This window comes from Cetorhinus maximus, chromosome 6, assembly GCF_964194155.1.
Source record: "Cetorhinus maximus chromosome 6, sCetMax3.hap1.1, whole genome shotgun sequence".
Taxonomy (NCBI): Eukaryota; Metazoa; Chordata; class Chondrichthyes; order Lamniformes; family Cetorhinidae; genus Cetorhinus; species Cetorhinus maximus.
This window is the reverse complement of record NC_135884.1, coordinates 141,608,863-141,633,006: the sequence shown is the minus strand read 5'-3', so window position 1 is coordinate 141,633,006 and position 24,144 is coordinate 141,608,863. Positions and strand designations below refer to the sequence as shown.

Genomic DNA, 24,144 nt, shown 5'->3' with positions numbered 1-24,144 from the left:
GAGGGTGATTTTAAACAAGAGAATGAAAGCTTTTCCAAATGTTTTTTGAATGTGCACAATGCACCTTTAATATCGATATGCCTTTACAGTTTGCTATTCGGGCGACTTATCAGGTGAACCAGTAAAAGGTGGGGATGTGTTGTTATGGGAGGGCAGGCTGCCTTCATGATTATTACAATGTGTTAAACCAGTTATCAGCCACAGAGTGATTTTGAGCCAAACTTTAGCAGGGGGAAGTTCTATTGGAAATACCCTAGTACAGTTTGGTAAGAAAACACCCACTGAAGTCATTTTGTGCTATTCATTGTTATGTGCTGCAACATGAATGCAGCCTTGTTAAACCAAGACTCGTTCAGAACGGCAAAACTTTCCTTTCAAAGCACAGTTGATATTGATCCTTATTTGAATGTAATTCCTGCAAAACTAAATAGATCGAGGCATCAGCAGGTGATACAACGGCTTTTTATTGTACATTCATGCTGCATACTTCAATGGGCCAACTGTGAATCCTTTGTCATAATCATCAATATGCCGGAGCCAATTTTCTCATTTCTTTTTACAGCCTTGAGAACTTCAGTTAGGTCACTGCATGGATTTCTCTTTTCCAAAGAAAGTGAGACCAATTTCTTTAACCTTTCCTCATAAGTGAAAATTCCTGACACCTGGAATTATATTCATTGTTTGCTTTTATACCCCATAGAACAATAATACCTCTTCAGACAATGTGCTGACTAGCGCCTTGTGCAGTCACAAATATAATCTCTTTCGCTGTGTGCATGGCCCCTTGACAAATTTAACCCCTTGCACTCTTTTTAACTGCAGCTGGGCAGCAGCTGATGGTCCCAAGTGACAATCCAACCATACTCAGCAACGACCTGAGGAACCTTGGGGAAAAGTGGACAACGGGCAGGAAATACACAAGAAATGTCGGGGGAGGGGGGACGGTGAAAGATATGCCTTGCCTGCCTCTGAAGCCAGGGATTTGAAGTAACAAGGTGAAGCCTTGAGAGGAAATTTCAGATGGCAGGGGCGGTTGTGATTGAATGACTGATGATGCCTGGCTGTGGAGCGAAGGAAGCAGGGAGCATGTCGTAATTTGGAGCTCAAGGATGGGTGAATGGGACAGGGTGTATGGCTGCAGAAGATTGCTGTGATAGGGTTAAGCGAAGCCATGCAGGGATTTGGAAATAAGGCTGAGGATCTTCCATTAGGGCACACAGGGCCTGTGGGTCTCGGTGAGGATAGTAGTGAAAGATCTGTAGGAGTTAGGGCTGCCGGCCAGACAGGCCATGGAATCATAAGAGTTTTAAATACAAAATCTTTACCATGTCCGTAAATAATGTTATTCTCTCAGCTTAGTGATCATTTTCTGTGTGATTTCCCTCTTTTATTCTCCTCCATGTCCATCTCACCAAACTATTACTTCTCGATCTATTTCATTTTCACCTTTGGTTCTTTTCAGCCTTGAGCTGCCCTATTCCACGTACCTTGGCCCTTCATTCTGGTTTTCCAGTTTAATCAAAGTAACCTCTGATTTGCTGAGAAAGAGCCTGGGGCCAGAAAAACCGGCCGCTTCAGCACAACGTCTGCAATAACTCTGGCAGTAGTGCACTCGAAGAGCCGCAGGTTAAGCCAGGAACCAGATACAAGGTGACGTTGATCTTACCTTGTGGATTCTGGGGACACGCTTCTGAAAGAAATGACTCCACCCACTAAATAGCTTTTCCTTTGATCTCGGTCTGGCTAGGGTTTCTTGGAGCCAACTCAGTCGACTGCAGCCTCGGTGTTGAGAGTACTTACTCAGCCTGCTCTCAGCTCTTGCATCCATCTCTGAATCAAGACTGTGATTTTATCACCTATCGTAATATCTCTCTCTGTGCCTTGGGCTGGAATTTTACGGCTTGCAGGCGGGCGCGCTCGACCCAAACGGGCGTAAGATGACGCGACATGACATCAGGCAAAGGTCCGACGTCAACGCTCACTCGCGTGGTATTTCACTCGGCAGGCGCGTGCAAAAGTCGGAAGAGCGCCCGCCGACAATTAAGCGGGCAATTAAACCCATTAGCAGCCCAATTGAAAGTGATTTTTTTTGTGGCCTGTCCAACCTTACGGTCGGTGGACGGGCCAGTCGGCCAGGCTGGCTTCACATTGTCGATGAAACCTCACCCAAGGGTGGGATGAAACCTCCGTTAGGATATAAAATAAAAAGAAATATCTGGGGACTTTTCTTTTCATGAAGTATGGCTTTTAGGTGCTTGATTGCTCTGCATGGACGTTTTTTGCAGCATTTTTGTGCTTTCTTTTATTAGTTGGAGGTCTGCAGCTCCCTGAGGCATCTGTCTGCCTTCAGGGAGCACAGTGGAAGCGCTCACCAGCACCCGCGGTGACATCGGCGCCTGCCCTCTCCCCACCCCTACCGGCAATGCTGAGCCTTTCTCCGGGCACATTTCATGCTGGCAATTGGCCAGCCAGCGTAATTAAGTGTATTTAAGACTGAGATAGATAGGTTCTTGATTAGTAAGGGGATCAAAGGTTACGGGGAGAAGGCGGGAGAATGGGGTTGAAAAACTTATCAGCCATGATTGAATGGCGGAGCAGACTCAATGGGCCGAATGGCCTAATTTCTGCTCCTATGTCTTATGGTCTTATACGTACACAGCGCGATCTCGGCCAGGAACGGGTTTTACGTCTGCTTCTCCCCACGCTGACTTCAGGCGCACCCCGAGGGTAAAATTCAGGCCTTGGTGTTAAGAATACTTTTATTGGTAACGCTCTTGTTAAGCTCCTTGGGACTTATTGCTATGTTAAAAGCACAATATAAATCTTATTTATAATTATAAAAATACAAGTTATGACAGTAGCATAAGTTTGGAATAAGAAAAGCCCATTTACCTGATTAAGCCCATCCTTCTACAGATGATACATTAACACTCTCTGGTGAGTCTAACAGGCCAGTCAAGCCACATTTTTTAAGCCCATACACAGAACCTCTCCAGATCAACTTTATTTCTGTCTTGCCTTAGCATCAAGTTCTGCACCTCTGTAATGAAAGTGGGCCTGTTTCTTGTGTTACATTAATATTTAGCTAAGCTGGTCTGTTTATGCGATTTCATCTGTGTCTGACAAGCTAAATGTTTTGAGACATAGGTTTTCATTTCATTCCAAGAAAAAAGTCAACTCCTTTTCAGTAAGACCTTTGACTCTGGTGCATAGTTAGGGAGGGAGTTCCAGGATTTTGACCCAGCGACAGTGAAGGAACGGCAATATGGTTCCAAGTCAGGATGGTGTGTGGCTTGGTATGGTGTGTGAATTTTCAGGTAGTGGTGTTCCCATTTGGGTTGGGAAGGGACTGTCTTAAGGAGGCTTGTGGAATGGAATTTATCATAATCCTGAATTATGCTGCTTTAAAAATAAACTTGACTTGTTCAGGCACCACAAACCACTGGGTCTCATTGTGAAAAGGCAATTGCAAAATGTGATCTGCAAAATCCCTGGAATCATCACGAGCCAATAATTGCTGAATATACACTTGACGGTTCTATGTTACAGGAAGGACATAATAGCTCTGGAGAGTGTGCAGAGGAGGTTTACAAGAATGTTGCCAGGGTTAGAAAAGTGTAGCTACAAGGAGAGATTGGATAGGTTGGGGTTATTTTCCTTAGAACAAAGAAGGCTGAGAGGGGGCTTGATTGAGGTGTACAAAATTATGAGGGGAATAGATAGAGCGGACAGGATAAAATTGTTTCCTTTGATGGAGAATTCTATAACCAGGGGACATAGATTCAAGATAAGTGGCAGAAGGTGTAGGGGGACATGAGGAAGAACTTTTTTACGCAGAGGGTAGTGGGTGTCTGGAATTAGCTGCCCAAGTTGGTGGTAGAAGCAGAAACTTTAACTCTTAAAAAGTACCTGGATCTGTACCTAAAGTGTTGTAAGCTGCAGGGCTATGGGCTGGGTGCAGGAAGGTGGGATTAGAAAGGGTGTCCTCAGGCTGGCATGGACAAGATGGGCCGAATGGCCTCCTTCTGTGCTGTAACTTTTCTATGGTTCTATGGTTAGAGAAAAAAAATCCATGATGGCCTAGTAGGCAAACACATTGCCCAATGCGTCATGCAGATCAGGAAGGCTAATGGATTGTTTCCCAGCCTATGCTGATGGCTGATCTCAGCCAGTATGGCAATGGTGGTAGTCCCCTGGCCTTAATTGGTGCCTTGGGAAAGGGAGAGAAAAAATCAGCCTGGGTGCCCCAAAAGCTATCCTGCATCTTTGCATAGAGCGTGTAGATATGGACTAAAGACAGGATTGTGCTCAGCTGCTGGTTCAATAGCCACTTGACCAATAAATGGCCAGCCTCATATATTTGGATGAGGTGCAGGTGGGTTGGCAGTGCTTATGGGACAATTGGCCAGCAAGAATCACTACAGCAATCAGTAAAGCAGATTTTCCTGACTCTTGGCTCAGGGATGGAGACTATTTTTGCATTGTCCTGGGATTTCTAGGATTTTCTGTGGGGTGGGACAAGACCTGGTCTTGTGCCGAGAGTGGGTGAAGGTCGATTGAAACAGTGCTCATGATGCAGGATATTCTTGTGTGATGAGTGCTATCATTCTGAGGGGTGGCCTGGTGTATAGTTATTGACTTGGGATGGGAAATCATGGCACTACCCGGGCTCACTGGAAGGGCCTATGCAGGTCCCAAGGCAGACCAACGACAGACAATTTTAAATTTAAATCTCTAGCCTTGCTTCACTATCTCTAGATATCTACAAGTAATAGGGACCTTCTGGCTACTGACCTCCATCAGTAGCCAAAAGCTCCCAATCCCGGAGATCTGACACATTGCTATGCTTCAATATACTGCCACTTATGAGGGCAATGTGTCCTGACAGAAACAAAAAATGGACTTGCATTTATATAGTGCTTTTCATAACCATAGAACATCCCAGAGCACTTCACAACCAATGCAATATTGTTCAAATGTAGTCATTGTTGTAATGTAGGAAACACAGCAGCCAATCTATGCAAAGCAAGCTCGCTCACATAGCAATGTGATGATAATAAGCATAGAATCTTACCATTTTACTGATGTTGTTTGAAGCATTGGAGTTAGCCAGTGTCAGCTGCAGCTCAGTTGCCAGCACACCTGTCTTGGAGTCACAAGGTTTTGGGTTCAAGTCGCACTCCAGGGTTTGAGTGCAAAAATCAAAGCTGACACTTCAATGCAGTACTGAGGGAATTCTGCACTGTTGGAGGTGCCATCTCTTCATGGAGACTTTAAACCAAGGCCCCATCTGTCTGCTTAGCTGGCTGTAAAAGATTCCATGGTATTATTTCAAAGAAGGGCAGTGGAGTTCTCCACTGTATCCTGGCCAAGATTTTTCCTTAATCAACATCACTAAAACAGATTATTTGGTTATTATCACATTGCTGTTTGTGGGATCTTGCTATGCACAAATTGGTTGCCATGTTTCCTATGTTGCAACAGTGACTACACTTCAAAACTACTTTATCGGCTGTAAAGCACTATGAGATGTTCCAATGGTTGGGAAAAGCACTATATAAATGCAAAGCTTTCCTTCTATTTAGGACATTGGGGAGAACTCCCCTGCTCTATTTCATTTTAATGCCATCTTTTATGTCCACCTCAGAGGGCAGACGTGGCTCTGGTTCAACATCTCATCCAAAAGGCAGCACCTCTAACAGTGCAGCACTCCGTCAGTGCTGCACTGGAATGCCAGTTCAGATTTTGTGTTCACCAACTTTTTGACTCAGTAGAGACTGTTACCAACTGAGCCACAGCTGAGGGCTAGCCCCAGTCTATAGTTATTGGCTTGGGATGGGAAATCCTGGCACTCCTGCGCTTTGGAGAACTTTGGTGGCTTGTCAGAAACCTGCCCGAGTACCTTCAGGGGAGAAAAACAGAATTTTGACATGTGCCTGGTTTCTTTCAGTATCGGAGATGGCTTCAGACGGAATATGGCCAAAATCGATTTGATGACAAGCAGGAGATTGAAAAGCTGCTGTCTCAGTACGAGGAGCAACAAAAGCAACAGCAGCTGAGACATGGGGAGCGTCACTGGACAAACCACACAACAACAGTCTACCCTCTTCCTTACAATGCCTATGGCAGCAGCAGCAGCAGCAGCAGCAGCAGCCGCAGCTGGGTGAACAGATAAGGGGTGTGACAGGGCACGACTGCTGGATGTTTCAACATCATTTTATTCATTGTAAATCAGCAAGAATATATACAGCCATATGTACCTAGAGTGCAATACGAAGCAGGAGAAAGGCAGATAATTTATATACCATTGTTTCTCCTTTTTCTATTTATCATTTCAAAAATGTTCCCATTAGCTACAGTATGCAGGTTGTGCCTTTCCTTAAACTAAGTGCCTAACTAAGACTGCAAGTTTTAAATTGCGCTGCATTGGAATTGGTCTTGCTCCCAGCCTTTATTCAGAACAGATGCTTGCTGCAGTAACTTTGGGCACTGCCATTTAGGACTACAAATTATTCAACAATTAACAGTGTTGCTACTTTTACCTACAGGCATTGACAGTATTGTTAAATGGACATGAAACCATGTAAATTGTTTTCAATGTAGCACGTGCCAGTGATTGTTTATTGTGTTTACTTTTACTCATTAAACTAATTGAATTTTAAAACGAGTAAAATAAAATTGAAAATTGAATCTGTTGTACTTTTTTAATAATAAGCTGTGGGTCTATGCACTCTGACCTCTTGTCCATCCACCACTTCCTTTGCCCCACCATTGGCCTTCAGCTGCCTCGGCCCTTAACCCTGGAATTCCCTCCTGACTTCCCTCCCTAATTCTGGAATTTCCTACAACTCTGCGTCTCTGTCCCCGTTGAGGCCCTCCTTAAAACCTACCTCTTTGACTTAGCGTCTGATGACCTGTCTTAATGTCCACTTCTTGGATGCCGTGCCAGTTTTCACCTGCTTATGCTCATGTGAAACGCCTCGAGGTGGTTTCGTTATACTGAAGTTGCTATGTAAATGCAACTCGCTGTCATTGATCTGCTGCTTCCAGTGGGGAGGGGCTGTCACCGGGCACTGCATTTCAGGGAATCGTAGCTGCGCAGCCCATTTTGTTTTCGAAACACTCGCCTTCACGTGACCAGTTTCAGCTGGGGAAAATTAAGTTGCACCATCAGTCCTTACACACAGTCACAGTGTACTGGGTTGTGGGGAGAATTGCTATGCACAAAGGTATCATCAGCGTATTCAAAAAGATGTTTACAGGATCACATGACAACCATGCGCAGTTCCTCCCTCATTGATGAGGAAACTTTATTACTGGGAGATGGTGGCGGAATGGCAATGTTACTAGACTAGCCACCCAGCGGCTCAGGCTAATGCTCTGGGGGCATGGGTTCAAATCCCACCATGGTAGCTGGTGAAATTGCATTCAGTTAATTCATAAAATCTGTCTTAGTAATAGTGGCCATGAAACTATCATTGATTGTTGCTAAAAACCTATCTGGTTCACCAATGTCCTTTGGGGAAGGAAATCTGCCATCTTTCCCTGGTCTGATGATAAGACAATCAGACCCACAGTAATGTGGGTGACTCTTGACTGCCCTCTGAAATGGCCTAGCAAGCCATTCAGTTAAGGGACAATTAGGGATGGCCAACAAATGCTGGCCTTTGCCAGTGGCAACCACATGCTATGGAAAATTCTGACTGAATGGCACAGGATCAGAAGAGCCAAATTCAGCCTGGGAGATTGTGGCTGTGATTTTTGGTGTAGCAAGCTATAATCCTCAACAAGATGAGTGCCCCATTGTCCTCGTGGCACCTTTCTCCAACTTGGATATGTATCACATGTATTGACATGATTATGCCCACAATGATCCAATTTTCAAAAAGGGAAGGGAGTGCTAAAACTACTGAGATTCAGCTCTTCAACTTTTTCAAATTTTTGGAAGATATGAAGGGAGATTGCCTTAAAGCAACATGGGTGGAATTGTCTGGTCCCATTGGCGTCAGGCATCATGGCGAGCGGTGTGGGGGAACAAGAGGGCGAGAAGGCCAAAAATCAGTTTCACGCCATCGTCAACCTAGTTTGCAATCATCTGCTCCGCCCGTCAATGGCAGGGCCGTGTTTCCCGCTGCCGCATGTCGGGAACCTAATTTCAATACTTTAGCATCTCATTATAAGTTCTGCTCGCCAGATTCATTCCCCCACAACATCAGGTTTATTGCCCACATCGGTGTGACTTCAAAACGGCGAGCTTCACGACTGCCTTTAAAATGTGTGCACGCGGCGACCTGAACATCCGAGGGGAACTTGGGAGGTGAGTGCACACAACCTTGCGCAGCGCTTGCCAGCATTGCCCGTAGGACATCAAGGAAGCTGACGCGCATTTGAGGAGGATGTTGAAGGGGATGATAATGATGAAGTCCTCGAAGGCGATGATGACGGTGATGAGGCCATCGCGCTGGCCAGACATGGTAGGCGCACTTGGAAGTCCTCATGGCCACAAGATTTGTGGAAGATGATGATGAGATGCAGTGAGGACAGCCCCGATATCCTCACCTTGCATCTGTGAACGTTTGACTCCTGTGTGGCTGATTTTTTTTTTGACATGGGATGTGGGCATCGCTGGCTAGGCCAGCATTTATTGCCCATCTCTTGTCTGCTTCCCAGATGTGCCTGCGAAAGCAAGGAGAGATAATTAGTGCATGGCAGAGGATTGCAGAATAGGGGAACTCACTCACAGCCTGGTTGTCTGATGGATGTTGCACTGCTGGGTCCTCACTTGGTTGAGCTCCGCCAACCTCACCATCAGCACAGGAATGGTCCAGATCGTTGCCTGGCCAGCTGAATGACTCTACTTTTAAAGTCTGTGAGGACCGTGATGTTGTGCATTCCTCCACCGGTCTGTGACCTTTCCCTTTTGTGTGCCAGCTTGTCTTGCATGAAAACAGATGGAGAGAGTGTAAACAGGACACCTGCCAAGCCAGATGAGAAGGATGCCTGCCATGTGTGGGTGGTGAGTGGTGCCATGCATGGGATAAGGACATGATTCGCAGGGCAGATGAAGATGTGTATGAGAGAGCAAATGGTGATGTCCCTTGAACTGGCAGAGTGAGATCCCTGTGGATGTGTGATGGGCTTGTGAGTGTGTGAGTTGAGAGTGATGAGAAGAGTGACTTACCCTGGCAGCATGGAGGAGATCATTCATCCTCTTTTGGCACTGGGTGGCTGTCCTCTTTTGCAGGGCATTGGCACTGACCACCGCTGCCACCGACTCCCATGCTGGCTTGCTGGTCTTCACCCAGAGCGGGGTTAGAGGACTTCGTGGCGGGCTTCCACCACGCCCAGTTGGTGCCCGAAGGAGGCGTCACTAAATTATGGGGCAGCATGTTTCCTCCCTTTGGCAGCCACGATTTTGCAGCAGCTTTCGATCCCTTAGAGAGAGCTAGCTCTGTGCAGGGGCGCCCTTTAAATATGACGCATGGATCATTGGCCTTTGATCTGAAGCTTCCCAGCCAGTGATCTGGATTGATTCCCGTGCACGCATTATTAATGAGGCAGGTTGCGCCGGGAATGCCACGAAACGGCGCAAAAATCTGCCAATGCGGCCGGCAGGTAAAACGACTTTTTGCACGCCCACTACTGCACTTTATTTGCAAATCTGGGACGATTCTTCCCTCTACCAATATAACCTTTCGAAAGCAGCCCCTCTGTTTTTACCAAACATCATTAAAAAATTGTATGACGAGTGCTCCACTCCTCCTGTTGAGTTTGCTTCGGTAATGTTGTACAGTGGTGCTGGGTCAGTCTCAGAAATGCCTCCCTTTTAAAGAGGTCAGCCACGGCCATTAAGGACTGTGTTTTCCACACTCTCACAAACAATTAATTTTTCACCAGCTTAGCTCAACTTCTCAGCTCATGTTTATTGTTTTGGGGATATTGTGGTCAGTATGTAGGAAGTTCATTGTAGATTGTGCGCATGATACAGCTAGAGAAGTGGTATTGTGTGTATTGGAAAGTAAAAGTATCTAGTCTGATCTTCCTCCTCCCTGCGTTCACTACACCATCTCCTACCACAATTCACTGATACTCAGCATGGTGGAACGTTCCTCTCCTTTTTGCCTACCCTCTAGTCCTGAAACCTCCCGTTTAGCAGTACGGGCCACGACTTGGTGAATTACCATGATGTGCCGCCTTCGTCCATCTTGGTCGCATCCTGTTGTGCTCTGTGTCTTCGTCCCTCATCTAAAGTTCACATTAAAAAGGGAAGGTTAAGACGCTAAGGTGAGAAAGCAGCCAGTCTGTCCATTGGTTGCCTTTGGCAGCAGAAGAGGAGCTTCTGCAGAAAGATAAATTCAAAATAAAAAAAAAAATGCTTCCAACCTAAAAAATAAGAGTTCATAGGGCGGACTTTAATGCCCCGTCATGGTAGGGGCGGAGCCACGATATGCGGCGAACCGTTCAAAAGTCCATTGAATTCAGCAGTGTTAACATGGCAATCGTCTTGTTAAAACCAATTGCTAGTTAAACAGGCGATGGGCATTAATTATCCCAATTGAATAGAATAAAAAGGTCCAGCTGGAACATTTTATGTGGAAGCTCCCAGGAAGTTAGTAGCACTGAGGAGTTGTCTTGGAAATAAACAAACTTTAACCCAGAGACCAGCCTGGATTAATTCTTCCACCACAAACTCTTATTGTGAGTAACAAGTGGGACTATAAAATTCAGCCGGCATAAAATTCTGCCCATCAAGAGTTAGGAATGTTTCTTAATTTCACTCCTGAAAGGTCTTGCTCTAATTTTTGGATCATGGCTGACTAACCTTAGACTCCCTAAACAGCTTGATCCATCCTATCACTTTCCCTTAATTTATTGAAACTTTGACCAAATCAGTCCCTAGCTTTCTAAATTCCAGGGAATACATCCCCAGTTTGTATAACCTCTCCTTCTAATTTAACCTTTGGATTCCAGGTATCATTCTGTCAATCTATGCTGCATGTCCACCAGTGCCAGTATATCCTTATGAAGGTGTAGTGCCCAGAACGGCTCCAGGTTTGGTCTAACCAGGGCTTTGTATAGCTGTGGAATAACTTCTAGTTCTTTAGATATAAAGGCCAGGGTTTCATTAGCCTTTTTGATTATTTTCTGTACCTGTTCATGATATTTTTGATTACACTATAAAGGTCTGGAATATATAGGGTTAATGTGGAACTGAGTACAGTACTACCCATACAGCGATGTAAGAGAGCACATGACCTGCACCCAGGGTCAGTCGAGGGTTGGACAGAGCTGTGTGTACCAGCAAGCATGGAGACAACTCCAGGCTTGTACCCTTTACTGTATATTTGTAAACAGTTCCAAGGCCAGAAACTTGCATTCTGAGGTCGGGCACGTGCCCCGAACACACGTGAAATTGCGCGAAATGATGTCACTTGTGCGCCCCGGTGACATTGCGCTCACCCGCAACACTACCGTCGGTGGGCTTGTGCTGGAGTTGGAAGCGTGCCTGCTGACAATTAAGTGGGCAATTAAGCCCATTGAGGAGCTAATTGTCAGCGATTTTACGCGACCCGTCCACTTTTATGGTTGGAGGACGGGCCAAATGGCCAGGCGGCCTTCATGTTTTCACTACAAACTACATCCAGGGTGGGATGAAATGTCCGGGGTTAAATAAAACAAAAGAAGATGTTTGAGGGATGATCTGCTATGTAGTCTGCTGCCAGGCGCTTGCATTTACTGTACTGTCACAGTTTGCAGCAGTTTATTGAGTTCAATTCATTTTCAAATTACTGCAGCTCCCTGAGGCAGCTCCACAGCAGCCACCAGCCTTCAGGGAGCGCGAACCCACACTCTCCCTTCTCTCGGCGACCGGCCTCTTGCCGCACCCCTCCCGGCAGCGCTGAGCTTTTCTCAGTGTGCGTTTCATGCTGGATGGCCATTAATTGGCCAGCCAGCGTGAAATCGCGTCTGGGGGCCGATAGCGGGCAGAAGCGCTTTCGCGTTCGCCTTCTGGGCCCGCCGATTGCATGTGCAAGATTCAGGCCAAAGAGTCAATAAAGCCTCACAGTTAACCTCTGCTTGACTACTAAGACTTCTTCAGACCTATCAAACTGTATCCAACACACTACAACATGGCGGCAGCTTGTGGAAAAACCCAAAGACCTCGCAGAAAGTGCGGAGAAAAGGTAAAATGCTGGTAGACTGAGAAAAATACTCAGCAAAGCTGTCTGACCTGAAAAGGATCTTCAGAAACAGGGGCACAGAGGATAAAATCACCAGGAAACTGCTCCAAAGGTTTGGAAGTAGGAGTCAGAAATTTAACATTTCTTACTGCAGCAAAAGACTCCATTGAATCTCTTTTGGAAGCCCAGAGTTTGGAATCAGCAGACCAAGCAGAGGTGAGCTAAATCTTTTAAAACTCCAGGTGACAGTATGTCCAGAGAAATCTTTAAATAATGCAGAGTCAGAAGTGCAGATTGACAAAACCCATCGCTAAAACCTGAGCCCCGAGTTGGCGCTCAAACACGTGGCATCCGTGCTCGCGCTAAATGAAAAAAAAAATTCATTAAATAATCGAGAAGAATTGTGATAACCAGCAAAAGCCAGGATTCAACAAATTTGCTACTTTAAAGTAAATGCAGAGCAAGAGAGAATCTGCAGGCAGTCGATCCAGGCAGCCAATGTTTAAATTTATTTTTAAGATGAATGCAACCGCCATTGTAGTGCAGCCGGCCAAAACTGCAAGCGCGGTAAATCTTTTTGTCTCCAAGTGAACAACAACGACATCTTGAAATCCTGAAAGCTCTTAAAGCAGAACCTATATTTTTAACAAATTAACCACGGAACAGAATTCCACGCTTTCAAATCAATTCGGACTAATCCAAGGCCCGGATCAACCACATAACTGGGGACTTTGGAGGAAAGATTTCCTAAGATACCGCATCGCTTCGGGTTCAGACAAAAATCAAGCAGAGCAGGTTAACACGCTGCTTTACTCGGTTGGCCTGATTGTGGATGACGTTATTGCAAGACAGGGAATCAATGAATCATCTGCTAAATTTGAAGGAGTACTAAAGTAATTCAATGTTTAGTTCAATCTAAGGAGCAATAAAACACTCAAAAGAGCTAAATTTGACAAGCGAGTCCAGCAGCCGGGAGAACCCATTGATTAGCTCATCAATGACCTATGCTGGATGGCAGGAGGTTGCAAATATGGAGACTTTAAATCTGAACACACCAGAGACAGAATAGCGGCAGGAGTTGCAGGCAACACACTCTCTGACCTCATGCAACCAAAGTAAGGTCTAACCTGGAAAAGGGAATCCAGAAACTTAGGCTGTCAGAACAATTTTAAGAGGAGAAAATAAACAGTGGTGGGGAGGCCAACCCACAGATCAGCTAATTATGCAACAAAGACAAAGGGTTGTCCAGGACAGAGAAAACAATACCCAAACTAGCCAACAGAGCGACCATTCCTCCCTGGGACTTGGAGTCTAACAGTCTACCACCATCAACACAGCAGCTCTGGTCATTGTTTACCTTCTTCCCAGTAAGACAAACTGGGCCCCCTTTAACCTTTAATAACTAAGCCACCCAGCCTAGGTGTCAGTAGAATTTAGAGCAGGTCACATGACCAACTTTATTCCTCCATTTTACCCTAAATTAAAGACATAGGCCCAAAACATAACACTCCTATAAACTTTGCATTTGGAACAAATAGCTAACAGATTGAGCCATTTTTCTGTTGGAAAATAAGTTGTGGTTCAGAGTTGGAATGGCTGGAAGTAAACTCAACTCATCATGTATTCACATTGCTGAATCCAAATCAAATTTTTCCTTCGAGAAGTTGCAGCTCTAGCAGTTGTCAAAATAATCAGGTTTCTACCCATGGAACCCCAGATGTTCTAAAGCTCTTGGCAGGACCGTTAATCTCCTGGGCTCGCTGTAGCTGTGGCATGACCGCCTCTTGGACTATGCGTTCCACAAAATTTTCAGTCTCCCGTATGCCGTGCAGTGACTCCAGCTGCTCCCCAAGCTCAGAAACCCTGAGCTCGAGTTTGAACAACTGGAGGCACTTCCTGCAGGTAGGGTTATCAAGGATAAGCAAAGAGTCCTTATGTTTCCTGTATTATCTGTATCCCTGGATTCATTGTCGTAGAGAGTTGTAGTTGCCCTGTTTGGTTGCAAATTTCAGCACACCAGTTATTGCCTTCTGACTTTGCTGTGCATCATTAAGATAACCTTTTGGTAGCTTATTTACAAGTTAATCGATTGACAGAATAGGCAACTATAGTTTCTGCCCATTTCACTGTTAAGCCAGTGGCTATGAAACACTTATGTTTCACCACAGGTAGACTCACCCATATGTTCAGGCCCTTTTCAAGGGGAAGAACGTGACCTTCAATTTGACTCCCTTTTCTCCTCCAGAATCACAGAGCCAGATCTTCAATGAGTTACTTTGAAGGTAGAGGCTCCTGTTCACTCCTTCAGCCCTGATTAAAGATTCGGGAAACAAAATCAACAGATCTGGCGTTGTTGAGATGTTGATGTAGCGAGTCTATTGCTCTGAAAATGGTGAACATGGATCGATATCTATATTCCAGACGGAATTATTTTCCAATCCCAGTTTGACCATGAGGCCATATGGAAAATGTCGATGAGCGATTCAATTCAGCTGGCCTTTGTACACTTCCTAGCAGTTGGCCAAAGAGTGTATTAGAGAGAATTCCGAGTGGAGAACCTAACCTGTGTTAAACTTGGGGAATGGTTTGTAGAATACAGTGGTTTAAAAGGGATGGAAAAATAACAGGCAGGTGCCCATGAATTTAAAAAATAAGCTTGTAAATAACCTAGTGTGGAATATTGATCAAAACCAAATCTCCATCTTACTTCAATTAATAAAAGCCACTTATCCCAACATATCTTTAGGATAATATATTTGATGGTATTATTTCAGAGTATCTTGGCTCCTTAGTACACAAAAGCTGGGTCATGAAACTCGGTATCCTGCTATCAGCAGCATCAAACAGTAAGTAAGACAGAGATGTATGCTGAATGATGATCAATGATGTGCCAACTGTAGTCATAGGTCATGGGTTAACCTGCTTGCAGATGGCCGCTGTTGTACCTCACACATTGACGATGAGATGAATATAGCAGGCAAATGAGTGAATACAAAGCACCTGGAGGTCAATGTCATGACTCTGGTGGCTGAAACAAAACTGCAGCTATTTTATTTCACTGGAATGCTGATCGGGTTTGCAAGCTGTAATAATTTTGTACTCACGCTGACTTTTTGATAAACGAGTAGCAGAGGAACTTATTCCACATTGCGCTAACGTTGCTCACTGCAGCAGGTCGCGAGGAATTGCTTGCCCAAATCCATCATGAAAATCCATGAGTACTTTATGCTGACAATAGAGTTATAGAGTCATTTATAGCAAGGAAAGGGGAGGCAATGGTGTAGTGGTAGTTGCTGGACTAGTAATCCATGAGGATCCAGGGTAATGCTCTGGAACCTGGGTTCAAATCCTACCATGATAGATGGTGGAATTTGAATTCAATAAAAATCTGGAATTAAAAGTGTAAAGATGACCATGAAATTGTTGTAAAGATCCATCTGGTTCACTAATGTCCTTTCCTTCATTTAGGGAAGGAAATCTGCTGCCTTACCTGGTCTACATGTGACTCCAAGCCCAATGTGGTTGACTCTTAAAATGCCCTCTGAAATGGCCTAGCAAACCACTATAAAATCACAAAAATGGAATGAAACCAGATGGACCACCCGGCATCGATCTAACTCCCTTTCTAACAGCACTGTTGGTGGAACAAAAACCCTGCAAAATCCTGAAACTCCCTCCCTAACAGCACAGTGGGTGTACCTACGCCACATGGACTGCAGCAGTTCAAGAAGGCAGCTCACCACCATCTACTCAAGGGCAACTGTGGATGGGCACAACCCATAAACACTTCTAAATATTTTAACAGAAGTAATTCAGAATACCAAGCCCTGCAAACAACTCAAAGGAAAGATGGAGAAATATTCAGTGAACCACTCCTGACAGTTGAGTATGGGATTTGGCTAAACTTGTTAACATTCGAATCCATTTTTGAGCTACGGAGTTCATTTTTTATTCTGCCGTGGGATCTAAACATGAAATCATTTATATGCCATAAAATATAGCTCCTCTCTGATGATAAAGCACCTGACTGTAATGTTAATGAGGTTCCAGTTGAAGGACTTTGGCTGTATTGGGTTTTTGATATTGTCAGGAATAGCTTTATTTCTTAATATTTTATCTTGGGGATGCCATTTGGCGGCTTTCCATTTTAGCACAATCAGCATCAAGGGCCAAAGCCTTTCCCTGCAAGAGGACTGAAGGCTGAAAGGACCTTGGGCCTTTCCCTGCAAGAGGATTGAAGGCTGAAAGGACCTTGGGCCTTCCCTGCAAGAGGACTGAAGGCTGAAAGGACCTTGGGTAGGATTGTGACTCGTAATCTTTACCAGTGACCAAAAACCAACAGAATGTCACAGATTGTCAAAAGTAAGATATAACCTGAGACTTGGCAAGTTTACAACATAACTAATGCATGCCATATCTATCACCACATCTGGTGAATGAATGGAAAAAAAGGAGGCTATTTGGCCTGTCGAGTTTAAGCTGGGTCTCCATGGAGTAATCCAGTTAATCCCATTCCCCCATTTAGATTTATAGTAATATAAAACGTAGAATTTATAAACCTCATAAACAAATTTGAAACCGTAAGAAGTTTCACACCAAGATTAAACATGTAACCCAATGAACAAACAAAAAAATCTTGCATTTATTTAGCACCTTTTATGATTTAGAATATCCCAAAGTGCTTCACGTACTTTTAAAGTGTAATCGCTACTGTAATGTAGAATCTAATTACCATAAACTTAATCACTGGCATACCCCAATCTCGATAGATCTCTGCTCTGCTTTCTGTGTACCTTATCATTCTAACTCAACAGATTTACTGGAATGAACTCAATGTTAAGTCAATATGGAGCCTTTTGCAATGCAATCACCTCCATCAAACACATTTCAGGATCCAATATGTTTCTGTTCAGGGCTCAAACACATAAATATTTTAACAGAAGTAATTCAGAATATCAAGCCCTGTAAACAACTCAAAGGAATGGTGGAGAAATATTCAATGAACCACTCCTGACAGTTGACTTTGGGATTTGGCTAAACTTATCATTCGAATCCATTTTTGAGCTACGGAGTTCATTTTTTATTCTGCTGCGGGATCCGAACATGAAATCATTTATATGCCATAAAATATAGCTCCTCTCTGATGATAAAGCACCTGACTAATGTTAATGAGGTTCCAGTTGAAGGACTTTGGCTGTATTGGATTTTTGATATTGTCAGGAATAGCTTTATTTCTTAATATTTTATCTTGAGGATGCCATTTGGCAGCTTTCCATTTTAGCACAATCAGCATCAAGGGCCAAAGCCTTTCCCCACAAGAGGACTGAAGGCTGAAAGGACCTTGGTGAGATTGTGACTCGTAATCTTTACCAGTGACCAAAAATCAACAGAATGTCACAGATTGTCAAAAGTAAGATATAACCTGAGACTTGGCAAGTTTACAACATAACTAATGCATGCGATATCTATCACATCTGGTGAATGAATGAAAAAAAGGAGGCCGTTCGGCCTATCGAGTTTAAGCTGGCTCGCCACGGAGCAATCCAGTTAATCCCATTCCCCCATTTAGAGTTATAGTCATATAAAACGTAGAATTTATAAACCTCATAAACAAATTTGAAACCGTAAGAAGTTTCACACCAAGATTAAACATGTAACCCAATGAACAAACAAAAAACCTTGCATTTATTTAGCACCTTTTATGATTTAGAATATCCCAAAGTGCTTCACAGTGAATTACATACTTTTAAAGTGTAATCGCTATTGTAATGTAGAATCTAATTACCATAAACTTGATCACTGGCATATCCCAATCTCGATAGATCTCTGCATTGCTTTCTGTGTACCTTATCATTCTAACTCAACAGATTTACTGGAATGAACTCAATGTTAAGTCAAGATGGAGCCTTTTGCAATGCAATCACCTCCATCAAACACATTTCAGGATCCAATATGTTTCTGCTCAGGGCGCAAACACATAAATATTTTAACAGAAGTAATTCAGAATATCAAGCCCTGTAAACAACTCAAAGGAATGGTGGAGAAATATTCAATGAACCACTCCTGACAGTTGAGTATGGGATTTGACTAAACTTATCATTCGAATCCATTTTTGAGCTACGGAGTTCATTTTTTATTCTGCCGCGGGTTCTGAAAATTAAATCATTTATATGCCATAAAATATAGCTCCTCTCTGATGATAAAGCACCTGACTGTAATGTTAATGAGGTTCCAGTTGAAGGACTTTGGCTGTATTGGGTTTTTGATATTGTCAGGAATAGCTTTATTTCTTAATATTTTATCTTGGGGATGCCATTTGGCAGCTTTCCATTTTAGCACAATCAGCATCAAGGGCCAAAGCCTTTCCCTGCAAGAGGACTGAAGGCTGAAAGGACCTTGGGTGGGATTGTGACTCATAATCTTTACCAGTGACCAAATGACTGAATGTCACAGATTGTCAAAAGTAAGATATAATCTGAGACTTGGCAAGTTTACAACATAACTCTAATGCATGCCATATCTATCACCACGAACGATTCTCTCACCAGTGGAATTATTTTCCTAAACAAAAATAAAAATACCTGGAAAAACTCAGCAGGTCTGACAGCATCTGCGGAGAGGAACACAGTTAACGTTTCGAGTCTGTATGACTCTTCAACAGAACTAAGGGAAAATAGAAAAGAGGTGAAATATAAGCTGGTTTAAGGGGTGGTGGGGGGGAGGGGGGCAAGTAGAGCTGAATAGAGGGCCAGTGATAGGTGGAGATAACCAAAATTATTTTCCTGATGGTTTATCTGCTATCTTGATATATCAAGATATTTTAATTCTTTTACCCGGCATTTTAATTCCAGAAGGGCCGTACTACATAAAAATAATATCTCTTTTAGGAGGTTGGTTAGTTATTTTTTCTTTAGTCGTGTAGTACAGCTTCCTACTTCTAAATACATTAGGTCTGTGGCCCCTATAAATGAGGCTGAAGCATTTTAAACCTAACTTAAGAAGTGAGGACGATGGCAAAAAGAAGCAGAGAAATGGTGGAAGGAAAAGTATGTACTGAATCCAACTGTGCACCCATTTTTGAACTTCCATACAAAATTGTAAATCCCTATGACTGCAGATGGAAAGGGTTAATGAATACGTGGTTTGAATCTGTCATTCAGAAACTTCAAAAAAGGATGCTAAGAGGTGGTGAATCCACGATCAAACTGTTAACTGGTCAGGGTTTAAGGATCTGGAGAGTGATTGTGGTTAGTTTTCATTTGTTTCTTTAATAGTTTTAAATAAATAATAGGAAATAGGAGCAGTCTCATTATGAACATTTTGTTACAGTATACGCTTTTGGTGTATGTTGTTATTGACACTTTTTGAATACATAGTGAAATCTCATCAAACATGGCAAATTCTTAAAGATTACCTAAAGCTCCTTAAACGAATGGCACAAGATAATACAGCCAAGCCATAGCTTTTACTTTTGCCCGCATCATCTTGGAAGCAAACTAGCTGGTCCATCCACACATTTTCAATATAATTATGGAAAGATAAGGTAATCAGTAATAGGGATATGAGACCAGAAGTTGCTGGCCCATTTCAATCACTTTAACTGAACATCATCAAGTGACACATCAAAGGTTATTACAGAGAATAAAAGCTCATGGTATAGGGGGTAACATATTGACATGGATAGAAGATTGGCTGGCTAACAGGAAGGCAGAGAGTTAGCAAAAATGGGTCTTTTTCAGGTTGGCAAGATGTAACGAGTGGTGTGCCACAGGGATCAGTGCTGGGACCTCAACTGTTTACTATTTATATAAATGACTTGGGTGAAAGGATTGATGGGATGGTTGCCAAATTTGCTGATGACACAAAGATAGGTAGGCAAGTCATTTGTCAAGAGGACACAAGGAGGCTACAAAAAGATGTAGATAGGTTAAGTGAGTAGGCAAAGACCTGGCAAATGGAGTATAATGTGGTAAAATGTGAAATTGTCCATTTTGGCAGAAAGAATAAATGAGAGGCATATTATCTAAATGGTGAGAGATTGCAGAGCTCTAAGATGCAGAGGGATGCAGGTGTCTTAGTGCATGAATCGCAACAGGCTAGTATGCAGGTACAGCAAGTAGTTAGGAAAGCTAATAGAATGCTATAATCTATTGCGAGGGGAATTGAGTACAGAATTAAGGAGGTTGAGTTTCAGTTATACATAGCACTCGCGAGAACACCTCTGGAGTACTGTGTACAGCATTGGTCACCTTATTCTGTTGGAAGTAGTTCAGAGAAGATTTACCAGACTAATACCTGGAATGGGTGGGTTGGCTTATGAGGAAAGGTTGGACAGGCTAGGCTTGTATCCACTGGAGTCTAGAAGAGTAAGAGGCGACTTGATTGAAAAATATAAGATCCTGAGGGGACTTGACAGGGTGAATATGGAGAGGATGTTTCCTCTTGTGAAAGAATCTAGAACTAGGGCTCACTGTTTAAAAATAAACATTTAAAATGGAGATGAGGTGAAATTTTTTATTCAGTGTCGTGAGTCTTGGAAACTCTCTTCCTGAAAAGGCAGTGGAAGCAGAGTCTCTGCATATTTTTAGGGCAGAGGTGGATAGATTCTTGGTAAGCAAGGGGGTGATAGGTTATTGGGGGTGGGTGGGATGCAGATTTCAGGTTACTATCAGATCAGCCATGATCTTATTAAATGGCGGAGCAGGCTGGAGGGGCCGAATGGCCTACTCCTGCTCCTTGTTTGTATGTTCATATGTTTGTATCATGCTAGGCTTATGAGAGGAGAAGTCACAACTGGTGAAGTTCATGCAGGAATGCTTAAAGCAGACATATTACATTTCAGTCTGTGCTGTGTTATGCAAACATTAAGCTGTGTGAAATAAACAGGTTAATGCTTGTCTAAAATCAGGAAGGCTATATAAGTGTTGTACAAGCATTCCTGGGTGAATGCTGCCAGTCAGAATTTCTACCCAATAACTCAATTGTTTTCTATACCAAACAGCCAGCAGTAGCCATTGGCTTCAAAAGAACAGTTAGTTGCTCAGGTTCTGTTCTTTCGTCAAGGGCTTTCAGACTTGTCGAGCCTCAGAAGCCATGTTTGCTGCAGAGTAAACTTTTAACAATGTATTTTATATTTTAATTTTTTGATGATACTTAAAGTTTGTAGATGACATTGATTTCAGTATTGGGCATACATCCTGTCTCTGTAATTCAACCAATCAGCATTTACTGTCATCATTTTTTCCTACATACCGGTCGTTGAAATTCTTATCTGAGTGTTTGGAAGATGTTTAAGATAGCTGTGGCTTCTTGGGAGGCTTGTGACTCCTGGCGTCTCCTGACAACATACCTAACCTGCCTCTTTGATAAGTCTGGTCGTATATAGCCAACAACTGGTGAAAATTAATTAGTGCGTATCACCCTGCTTAGTAACTGAAAATGCAAAATAAATACAGCAGCAACAAGTGAAGAGGGAACTCAGAAAAGCGCATACCTCCACCGCTATAAATTAACTCAATGTTATTACAATTACGCAACACTTCCTTGAGGCTTTTCCCTGCCTGCTGGATGCTCTGTAACTGCAAAGCTGAGAAAAAGAAATCTTTTTATTCAGAGCTTCCATCTCCCTGAGGAGTCTTCAGGCCAATCCACATCCAACAAACTACTCTGAAAACTCTGCTCACATCTTGACGGCTGCAATAAATTGCACCACTTGCAACCAAGATTCATTCCAAGTTACATCGTTTGATGTCAAATGATATCCTGACTGGAGTGCAATTGAACGCAGAATCGATGCCAAAATTTTCTGGTAGAAAATTTCTTTTCTGAGAGAGTCCACCACATTCTAAAAAGAAAGTCAATTTTCCCAATCTCCTAACGTTAGGGGATGGGTCCTACGAAAATTCCAAGAACGAAATCCGAATCTGCATCTTTGCCAACAACTAATCGTTCTTTCTTGGGCCATACCCTAAACATGTCTGAGGTTTTGTTTAAATACATTCATTTGTTTTTGAGATATATTGTTTATGGATAAACAGACTACCAGGGGTGAAATCATCACCTCTGCCCACCTTCAGCGATGGAACTAATTATAGCTTTTTAACTATAGCTTCCTCTGAAGCGGGTATTCATGTTATGATACAGGATAATTGTGCCAGAATCTTATCTGTTATAATTTACCTTTGAAAGATATTGATTCTTTTTTAACCTTCCCTTCTCTGAAAATACAAGATATCTTTCAATCCTTATGGGATGTGGGTATTGTTATCAAGGTCGGCATTTATAGCGCATCCCTGATTATTTCTGCCACTGAGGGTGGGCGGAGATGATGTTTTCACCCGTTTGTTAGTTGTTTGGTCTGTAAACTATATATATATCAAAAACAAATATATGCTTTTACTGAAACCTGGTACACAGATAGGGTGTGGCCCAAGGAAGAACTGACTAGTTTTGACAAAGCTGTGGACCCAGATCTGGATCTTGGAAATATTTAAAGGATCCCTTAACATTGAGAGACAGGGCAAATTGACTTTTGTTTTAGAAGGTTGTGGGTGGTTTGCTTTAGAATATTGTTGATTGTTTTAGAATGTTGTGGATTGTTGCAGCTGCTGTGGTGGAATTTGTCACAACTGTCAAAATGTGAGCTGAGTTTTCAGAGCAGGTTGTTGGGTGTGGATTGGCCTGAAGCCTCCTCGGTGAGATGGAAGCTCTTAATAAAAAAAATTCTTGTTTCAGCTTTGAAATTATAGAACATCAAACAGTTGGAGAAGAGCCTCATGCAAAAGCTGCATAATTGTAATAATGTTGTGTAATACAGTGTGACGGAGGTACACATCTACTGAGTGCCCTCTTCACTTGTTTGAATCAGAGGGTGGAATTGTCCCAGATTTGCACTAAGTGGCAGGGAAAAATTAAGTTTTTCCCGCCGGCTGCAATGGTGGCTTCTCACGCCGAATCATCCCAATCCCGCCACGTTAATTATGCATTTGTGGGAAATATGCCATTTCGATGGTGGGCGGGCTCTCATTCGCCCGCCACGCCATCACCTCGCTGCTTCATCACGCCGGCTACCATATTTAAAGTGCAGCCTTGCACACACCTCTTAGTGCTTCCAGCCCACAACTGCTGCACAGAAAACATGGCCCTGAAAGACAAGAAGGCTGCAGCCCCCCCGGTTTAATGACGCTTCCCTTGATTGCCTTTTGGACGCAGTGGAGGCCCACTGTAATGACCCTTTACCCCTGCTCTGGCCGCAGGTTGGGCAGCAACATCACCAATCCAGCATGGGAGGCGATGGCAGTAGTGGTTAGTGCCAACGCCCTGCTAAAGGGGACAGCGACCAAGTGTCGAAAGAGGATGAATGGGCTGAATGATCTCCTCCATTTCGCCCGGGGAAGTCACTTTTCTCATCACTCTCAACTCACACACTCACAAACCCATCACACATCCACAGGGCCCTCACTCACTGCCAATACAAGGGGCATCACCATTCACTCTCTTGCACTCACCTTCATTGTCCTCATCCCATCCACGGGACCACTCACCACCCACACAGGCCAGGTATACTAATCGTCTGGCTTGGCAGGCATCTTGCTTACACTTTTTCCATCTCCATCCATGGCAGGACAAGCTGGCACACAACAAGAGGGAGAGGTTACAGACTGGTGGAGGAATGCCTGAAATCAAGGTCAACATGGACTTTGAGAAAAGAGTCATCCAGCTGGCCGGAGATGATCTGGACCGGTGCTGTGCTGATGGTGAGGTCGGCGCTGCTCTACCACCAAGTGAGGACCCAGCAGTGCAACATCCATCAGACAACCATACTGTGAGTGATGTGTCATGTTTCACAGGCCACTGCCATGCACTAATTATCTCCCCTTGCTTTTGCAGGCACATCTGGGAAACAGCCAACAGAGTCCACGACCCAGGGCCTCCAATCAAGCTGCGAAGAAACCCCTGAAGT

General features: G+C 43.6%; 1 protein-coding gene across 1 annotated transcript in view; it reads left to right on the top strand.

Annotated features, from left to right (window-relative positions):
• dusp22a (dual specificity phosphatase 22a) overlaps positions 1-6,690 on the top strand; it is a 131,579-nt gene extending 124,889 nt beyond the window's left edge. The window contains exon 7 of the mRNA XM_078544615.1: positions 5,951-6,690. Within this exon, the coding sequence (XP_078400741.1) occupies positions 5,951-6,175 (225 nt within the window). The 3' untranslated portion in view covers positions 6,176-6,690. The remainder of the gene's footprint in view (positions 1-5,950) is intronic.
• The last annotated feature ends 17,454 nt before the right edge of the window (positions 6,691-24,144 follow it).